Source organism: Rattus rattus, chromosome 11 (genome assembly GCF_011064425.1).
Source record: "Rattus rattus isolate New Zealand chromosome 11, Rrattus_CSIRO_v1, whole genome shotgun sequence".
Lineage (NCBI taxonomy): Eukaryota > Metazoa > Chordata > Mammalia > Rodentia > Muridae > Rattus > Rattus rattus.
Window position 1 is genome coordinate 1016630 of NC_046164.1, and position 9305 is coordinate 1025934.

The window sequence follows — 9305 nt, forward strand, 5'->3', positions numbered from 1 at the left end:
GGTGGGGTGATGGACACATGGCTCTGGCAGTAATTGTGACATCTGAAACTGAAGATGTAGAGGTTGTGGTGGCTGCTATGGTAATTATGGTTGTTAATGAAGTAACCCCAGATGTCGTGGCCAGTGGTTCCACAGATGTGATAGTAGCTATAGTTGTGGTGCCTATTTCTAAGGTTGTAGAATCAGCTGGAGAAGTTGGGTCATCAGTGGTGGAGCTGTGATATCTCTTCAGAAGTTCTATTTTTCTCTGGTTCATGGGGAAGCCTCCTGCTGTTGTAGTTCCAGAAGCCTGGGTGGAATTTTTACCCAAATTTCCATGTTCAGGGGTCAACGAGGGAGCCACAGAGATGGAAGTGGAGGTACCCACATGGGTCATATAGGCAGCAGCATTTGTGTTTCTGGGGTAAGTTATAGCCACACTGGTGGTTGTATCTGTTCTAGATATTGGGACAATAGCTCTTGGAAGTATTGTGGTTAAGGATCCAGTAGCTGTGGTGATAACTGTAGACACAGAGTTTATCTTTGAGATCGTGGAATCCGTTTGTAACAGCACTGAGTGATATCATATAAGCTACACGGTTGTGCCAATTGTTGATTTAGTGGTTCCCACATGCACTTGGGTTGTAGTTTCATTGTTCGTTTTCACTGCTGTTTGAGTGACAGCTGTAGTCACTAATGTGCTAGTCACATTTTTTACAGTTGTCACAGTGATAGGTACACTTCTAGTAGAACGTGCTGCAGGTGTGGTGCCTTGTAATGCATTCCTGGTAGAACCAACAGGAACAAAGGCAGAAGTTGTGGGTATTTTTGTAGTGGCAGGAGCAAGAGGTATGGCCATACTGGTTGATGACAGTGTGCTACCACGGGTGGTGGCCTCAATGCCCAGAGTAGTGAAACTTGTTTTCATTTTGTCTCCAGTAAGCACAGAGGTGGTGTTTGTAGTGGTAATGGGAGGTGTGGTAGTTATGTTTGTTGAAGTTGTAGAGGCAGCTTTAGTGGTTGAAGCATCCATGGCTGGGGTGGTGGTCTTATCTTTGGTGTTTACTTCAGTTTCTGAGCCCTCTGAGGTAGAACCAGATATAGTAGTAGAGGCAGAGGCTGAATGAGTTGTGGACCTAACCACTATGTCCATGGAAGTTGTAGGACTAGGGGAAGTACCTGGGTGTGTGGATTCTTCTGAAGGATTTGTGGATGTAGCCTCTATTGCTGAGTTAATGGTTGGTGGTACTAAAGTAGTAGTGCCAATCACCAGATCTGAAGTTGGTCTCTCAGTGGAAGAGGCTCTCGCACTGGTACTAGAAATCGTTGGGTTAGGTGAAGCCAACAATTTCTGAGTAGGTATTGGTTGTCCCCTCATAGATGCATTGAATATTTCCTCTGCTAAGGAAAGTAGTCTCTTTGCTTCTTCAAAGGTTTTAAGCGTGTTCTCCTCATTGAGTTTGGGGTGTTTGGTCTTGGATTTGCCTAACCTGTTATTTATTAGAGATGAGGTTTGCCTTTTCAGAAGTGACACTTTGGAATTAATCTTCCTAAGCTCTTTCTTTACAGCCTTTTTAGCGGCTCTCTGCTGTTTCCTTTGCTGTTGCTTTTCCTTTCTGGACTTACGGGACTCTTGTGTTAAGGATGAGGTTTGCCTTCTCTTAGGTGATAATTTAGCTTTTTTGAGATTTTTTTTAGTAGCCAAATTTTCCTTTATCTTTTGTCTTTTCTTTTGTAGCTTAGATGGTTGTTTTCTGCATGGCTTAGACTGGGTCCTTTGCAAGGTTTCTGAAGATCTCGTTCTAGGTTTAGATATTCGAGTAGCTGATCTAATCATAGGTTCGTTTACCTGTCTGTTAACTGGCCTGGACCTGTCAGATCTTCTCTTTCTAATTAATTTCCTAAGGTTTGAAGTTAACTTGTCAGCTCCTTTTTTAATCTCTGAACTAACTTTAGAAAATAAAGTCTTTACACTCTGAGCATTGAAGGGTGATGAAGAAGCCCTTCGGGAGAATCTGTTGGTAAGTGAGGCAGAATCATGAGACAAGGATGAACGTTGTTTGTCAAGCTGTGTAGATGAAAATTGGCTTCGTGATGTCTTGGAAGTTGACTTTTGGATGGGTTGACTGTTGATTGCCTTTTCTATTGTCTGCTTCCATGATTTCTGACTGTCACTGAACTGCAGGCAAAGAGAAGATATTATCAAATGAGATAATGAGTAAATGTTGTCATTTCATTCTCCTTTCAGGAATTGGACTACTCTTTCATTTTAGGAGGAGGTATGGCCTTTTTAAAACTACAGAATAGCCTAAAACATGGTATTGCATATAGAGCCACTCCTCATAAAGTTCAATTAGCAGCTACCAGTATCTCAGAAAATCTTTATGAAAACTTCCAAAACAAGCCTGACAATTTCAAGTGGTTCCTAGAAATGAATGAAGTGTTAAAATAATGGTCTCAGTTTGACAGCACCACATGTATCCTTCCCCATGTTGCCACAGCACTAAACAGTTTTCGCTGGGATACTAGTTTCTACATGGTGAAAAAGAACTGGAAGAAATCTACTTCCCCATTATTCCTTGACACTTCTTATGAAGCCCCAGACTCACCTTATAGAGAACATTTGGAGAAATGGAATTGCTAGACACCTTCAGTTAGGTAGAACCAGAATCAAGGTAAAAATCATAGCAGCCAGCACCGTGAGGAGTGGGCAAAGCACTGAGGAAGTGTGTATTGTGGATGTGGACAGAATAATGTCAAGGACCTTGATACTTTTTATTCATGGACTTGGCAAAACCTGGTCCAGAAACTATTAGCCACAGCTTGCTCCTTACAAATGTTTATAGCTTAAGACTATTCTTCTATAGTCTCTCACAGAGTCCATCTAACCCTTCCTTTTAGTGCTGCTCATAATTAACTTGCTGAGTTTCTGGGTTGTGCCTTCACCCAATCCCAGCTTTTCTTTAGGTTTTGTTTTGTTGTTGTTGTTGTTGTTGTTTCTGCAGTGTTTGCCATTTCTTCATTCCCATATTATTTCAATCAGGTTTCCAGGACCAATCCATGCAGGTCACAGCATGGGACACTGTTAGTCCAACGTTTCTCTCCAGCTTAGTGTCTGAGTAGACGCCACCCAAGTGCATACACTGCCTGCAGTACCTGCCAGGCTAAGCTGACTGCTTTCAGAAAACGGGATGGGGTTTCGATGGGATTTGAGTTCATAGACAACTAGCCTCTAGAATCAATCTTTAAAGCTCCCCTCTTGCCTTCAAGACAGACTGTACAGAGAGGTTCCTGCTTTTATAAATTTTACAGAAAGGAAGAAATCTGTTTAACCGAGAAAGTAAAAATGCATAAAATCTCTTCATATCTCTGCCCTAATAATACAGATGTCTGTATCCAGACACTAGAAAGAAGCCTGAACACCCCTGCTTGGAAAGCAGATAGGATAGCTCTAAATCTTCACTTCTCATTCCGCTCCTTCAAATCCAACTCCCAAGTCTCATCCCAGCTCTACAGCAGCCTCTTCTTCCTCTCAGCCCCTGTCAATCACACAGATCTTACTTTCCAAACTTCCCTCCCCCTATTCCTTGATTTATCTCAGCTTCCAAGTTCAGCAGGCATTCCCTGCAGCCCCACTCTAGCCAGGAAAAGAAGTAGTCAAATGGCACTTCTTTACCCCTTCTTTCTCTTTTCCAAATTCAATCCCCCAATCTTATCCCCAGCTCTGTAGAAGATCATCTGCTGTGGCCTCTCCTTCCTTGATGCCCTTCTCTCTAGTGGATCACATAGATTTCCTCCAACCTTCCTTCCTACTCATCCTATTGTTCCAGACTCCAACTTCAGCAAACATTTCCTAGGAAGCCTCAAGTTAAACCTGACAGAGAAGCAAGTAGGTTAGTGAAGCAGATAAGTTGAATAAGAAAAAGGGCTGCTGGAAGTGTCTCCATTCTTGACCTCAGATTGTACTACAGAGCTATAGTAATAAAAACAGCCTGGCCTTGGCACAAAAGCAGACATGTTGACCAATGGAATCAAATCAAAGACCTAGACATAAATCCACATAATATTGACACCCGATTTTTGATAAAGAAGCCAGAAACACACACTGTATGTACAAGAATATGAATAGATCCATACTTATCACCATTCATAAAGTTCAACTCTAAATTGATTAAAGATCTCAACACAAAAACAGATAAACTGAACCTTACAGAAAAGAATGTAAGGAATAGCCTTGAATTCATTGGCACAGGAAAATATATCTTGAACACAATGTGGTTAGTGCTGGCACTAAGAGCAACATTTACTAATGGGACCTCATGAAACTGAAAAGCTTTTGTACAGCAAAGGACACTATCATTAGGACAAAGCAGCAACCTACAGAAAGGGACAGATTTTTGCTAACTACACATCTGATAGAGGTTACTATCCAAAACATATACAGAACTAAAAAGCAAAAAACAAAAATAAAAAAATCTAGATATCAAGAAAACTCAATTAAAAACTGGGGTACAGATCTAAACACAGAATTCTCAAAAGAGGAAACTCAAATGGCTGAGAAACACTTAAGAAATGTTTGACATCCTTAGCCTTCAGAGAAATGCAAATCAAACTACTTTGAGCTTTCATCTTATAAGAGTATCTAAGATCAATAAAACAAATGACAGTTCATGCTGATGAGGATGTGGAATAAATGGACCAGTCCTCCACTGCTGGGGGAACAGCAAACTTTTACAGCCGCTATGGAAATCAGTGTTCCCCAGGAGTTTCTCAGCAATGAGTTCCTCAGGAAGATGGGAATTGATCTACTTCAACATCAAGCTATACTATTGTTGGGCATATACCTGAAGGTTGCTTCATTCTCCCACTGACACCATGTTCTTTGCTGCTCTATTCATAATAGCCAGAATTTGAAAACAACTTAGATGTCCCTCAATAGGATAACCTGCAAAGAACTGTAGTATATTTATTTACATATCGAGATATTACTTAGCTCTTTAAAAAATGAAATCAGGAAATTTGAAAGTAATCGAATGGAGCTAGACAAAATCATTCTGAGGAAGGTATCCCAGCCCCAGGAAGTCAAATATGGCATTAGGCAACTCAGACTGTTGCCGAGGGTGTAGGTTGCTCTTCACGAACTGATGTGAAACCTCACCTACGTTACATATTGAAAGTGGGGGAAGCTGAGCTTCTGTCTAACTTTCATAATGCTGTGTTCTCTCATCTTTGTTACAGAAAGGTATGCCAGCAAGACGGAAACATAAACGCCAGCCTAGCTACACAAATCATTTGATTTATAATAGTGTCCTGCCTGTAAGATATGTGAACAAGATGGCATGAAGCTTGTGAGGAGAGTGATTAACCAATAATTAATTTGAATTCAGGCTCACTCCATGAGGTGGAGCCCACCCCCAAGGCTGCTTATATGACCGAGAACCTGAGACTAGAGAGCCCAGGGACCAAGGGAAAACCTGAACAACTCTGTTCTTCTAAAAACCACAGCAATCAAATGACTCCTAATGTCTTCTGCTCTACTCATAGATCGGTGCTTTGCTCAGCCATCATCAGAGAAGCTTCCTCATGGAAGATGGGAATTGATGGGGACAAACACAGAGATCCACACTCAGACATTGTACAGAGAATCAAAGACCTACTAACACTCAGCCTTAAACAAGATGTCTCTATGAAATCCCTCTCCTCAGGGCTCAGAGAATCCTGCAGAAAGGACACCAAGGAAACAAGGCCTATTAGATAGAATAAGTTTGACATAAATGAATTCATAGAGACTGAGGTAGCATGCACAGGGCCTGCATGGATCAGCATCAGGTTGGCTCCTAGAGCTGAGAGGAGAAGTAGACACATGCCCTTATCTTTAACTCATAGACTATCTCTAGTTGAAAACTACTTGCAAATGAAATTTTAGTTTTCTCTAAGGGATCTTTATTGGGTAAACAACCTACTCTTAGGGGTAGAGTGCATGCCTAGGAGTAGGTGGCCCATAATGAAAGAACTCAATGTCATTTTTTACAGTTCCCTGTCTCATAATGTCAAGGTTTTACTTTTTAAATATCTTAAATCTAATTTTAATTTAATTCTGTGTCATTTATGCATCAATGGTTTTTGTGTTTTCACCTTACAGGTCCTTTGTATGTTTATATTACGGCTTCCAGTGTAGTGTTTTTATGAGCTTTCTGAGTGTGTGAATGTGTAGGTTTCTGCATTTATATTTGTTTTTTGTGCTTTTTTTCTAGGCTCTTTTCCTTCTGTTTGCTTTGTACTCTTCTGATGTGTTATTATCCCTTAGATGTCTGTTTTCTAACAAGAAATAGAGAGGGGTTAGATTAGGATGAGAGCCATGGTGGGGAGGAACTGGAGGAGAAGGAAGGGAAACCTTAATCAGGATATAGTATATGAGAAAAATTACTTTCAATAGAAGGAAAAAATCCAAGACCTAAGCATCCAAGTTCTACTGTCAAAAGCAGCTTTCTCTGGGGGTTATTGACTGCTGTGGAAAAAATTTGTAATAAATTATAGTTGAGTAAAATTGACAATATGTAAAGACCAACTGTAATTCTAAAAATGTTTCCAAAGGAGAGCATAAGGAACAAAGGAATATTTTCCAATTAAATCGGAACGGAAAGACCTCTACCAACCCTGTGAAAGAACAGCAGGTAAACAGAAAGGCATAAAATCGAAAGCACAGTTTCACTCAGAGCATCAAGATCAAAATCTACTTTTACAAGTCATGTTTCAGATGAGTTGAAAGTGAGAGCTTATAATCATCATGGTTTCTCTTTATCTAGGGTCAATTGAAGACATTGGTTGAAGGGGCTATTCCCCTTGTCTTAAATCACCTTTGTCTTAAATGGGAAAATACTTTGTAGCTTTTGATCCTAAGGATGCAGATAACAGAAACAGATGGTGCACTTCAGAAGAAATCTTGCTTCACCTGGAGATGCTGGCCCAGCAGGGGCACTAAGGAGCAGGGCCTGGCCACTGAGGAGCATGGTGTGGACATTAAGGAGCCTTCACATTTCCTTTGTAAATTTAATTCCATATCTTCTATGTTTATTCAGAGTCTTTTCTCTCATTCCTTCTTCTTCTCACACAACAGTCTGCTTTTCCATACTCTTCTTTATTCTCCTTCTATCTCTCCCTTTATTTAGCTCTCCCCTTCCAAAGTCCAGTTGATGATTTATTTATTTATTTATTTATTTATTTATTTATTTATTTATTTATTTATTTATTTATTTATTCGTTTGCTTATTCATTCAGACATTCTGTGACAGGGTCACACTTGATGCCTAGGCTATCCTTGAACTTGCAGTCCTCCTGCTGCCTGGGATTCATCTGCTGCAGGTGAGCGCTACCACATGTTTTCAAATAGACTCATGCCCATGAACGTTGGAAGAAAAATTGTTCTTGTTCGTTTTTACCTTGTGTTGATCTATCCTGGCTTCTAAGGACAATGCCATCATCTTACTTTTAACCTAACCCTAATTTTACATAGCCTTTAATTTTAGGCAGTTGTTATGGTTTTTCAAGAGACTCGGAACTTACCTGGAAGCAAATGGCGAAGGCCAAAATGAGTCCTGGTAGAATCAAAGTCTTCATCCTGTCTTTTTAACACCTTAGGGGAGAAAATCAGAAAAATGTATGCCAGGTTCTTGACAAGGCTATGATGACTTTAAAGCCCCTCCCAGTGATTTTAAAAGGGGGATAGTTTAAGAACAAGTACTTTTTTTCTCCTTGAGTTGGATTATAAATAGTTGTGAAATTTAAGCACATGTTTCTCTTATTGAAATAATTTTATCATACAATATATTTTCATTTTTTTTCTTTCTCAATTCTTCCCAGATTTCCTCACCATTGTATGCACACAACCTTATGTTCTTTTTCTCTCTCCAAAAAACAACCACAAACAAAATTCCACAATCAAATGACAAGAAACTGTAAATATACACAAAAACCCCACAGAAGCATAAAAAAAAGCAGAAACCAAATATATGAGAGAAAAAAGAACGGTAACATAAAACAAAAACAAAAGCAAAAAGGGGACAAAAAGTCTACAAAAGCACTGTTGAGTTTGTTTCACACACATGTTTTAAAGATACCATCATTCTTTTCAACAAGCTCATGGATGACTCTCATCTGATGTACTATTAACCTCTGAATTCAGTTTCATTTAACTTCGCTTGGAGGACTATGTGTGGCGTGTGGCATACGGCATGGTACTCCATGTTTTATGTCAGGTCAGACTTGTAAAATCAAGAAACTCTTTTAAGTTATCTAACCTTTTTTTCTCAATACATAGGTTTTCTTCTTTAGGTTCCTCTATATAATTTCCTGAAAACATTTTATGTCATTATCCAATATTTGTGTGCTGAAAACTCATGTTGAATGATATACAATTCCCATTGAAAGGTACTGAAGAATCAAATTTATTTCTGACTGTGCTAGTCTAATTCCTAAGGATTTGGTTCTTCCTAACACTAAGAGGTATATGATGGAATGTATACAGCTGTCCAGTGTCTCCCTCTACAATGTCACATTCCTTGCATGGATATGCACAGCAACTGGCATTAGAATTTAGTAAATGGAAAATGGGAATGAGGTATGAGAGCAGTCTGTATCTATGTCTATCTTGGTGTAGCTTTACCTCAGGTAGTTTGAGGCGTGTGAGCACAGTTTTGGGCCCTCGGCTTCCCTGCCCTTAGTGTAAGAGATGAACCTAAAGAAAGGAGTTTACTGGTCATGCGAGCCATTACGTAATTCAGCAAATACTTTGATTTCCTAATATTTACTAGGCACTCTAAGGGGAGGCATTGGTGTTAGAAAAAAATGATACAATGCCCCTACATTATGGGTACCTTTATTCTCACGATTAACAAGACTGTTTCTGAAGGAAAGTAGGACCCGGAGTCCTACTTTCAACTGACACGATAGCCACAGTGAATTTTATGAAATGTAAAATTGGTTTTAATTTTTGAGGAATCTCCATACTACCTCCGATAGTACCTGATCTAATTTACATTGATTAATTAATGTGATTCAGCTATACAACTTTTGGACTCTAAGTCTGCATACAGGATACAGTAGAAATACCTGCACAGCCCTGTTTACTCTTCTGTTATGGGATCACCCCAAACGCCAAGCAATGGATGAGTAGCTAAAGAAAATGGGATACAGATACACAATAGGTTCGTATTCAGCAAAAAGGAGAACGCACTAAGGTATTTGTAGGGAAATGAAGAAGTTGGTGAGTATCACAGTAAGTAAATCAGATTCAGAAAGACAAATGTCAAGTTTCCACTCACATGTGA

At 39.6% G+C, this 9305-nt stretch overlaps 1 protein-coding gene across 1 annotated transcript; it reads right to left on the minus strand.

Annotated features, from left to right (window-relative positions):
* Positions 1–571: 571 nt before the first annotated feature.
* Positions 572–7596, minus strand: LOC116912632 (serine-rich adhesin for platelets-like). The gene is made up of 2 exons (XM_032916749.1): positions 7543–7596; positions 572–2158 (listed from the first exon to the last, which is right to left on the minus strand). The coding sequence occupies exons 1-2, from the start codon at positions 7594–7596 to the stop codon at positions 572–574; spliced, it is 1641 nt and encodes a 546-aa protein (XP_032772640.1).
* Between the last annotated feature and the right edge of the window lie 1709 nt (positions 7597–9305).

Excerpts from the sequence above, each read along its gene's own strand:
- LOC116912632 (XM_032916749.1), bottom strand. The coding sequence starts at position 7,596 with ATGAAGACTTTGATTCTACCAGGACTCATTTTGGCCTTCGCCATTTGC. Across the intron at positions 2,159-7,542 it reads CCTTCGCCATTTGCTTCCAG|TTCAGTGACAGTCAGAAATC; the intron begins GTAAGTTCCGAG and ends CTTTGCCTGCAG.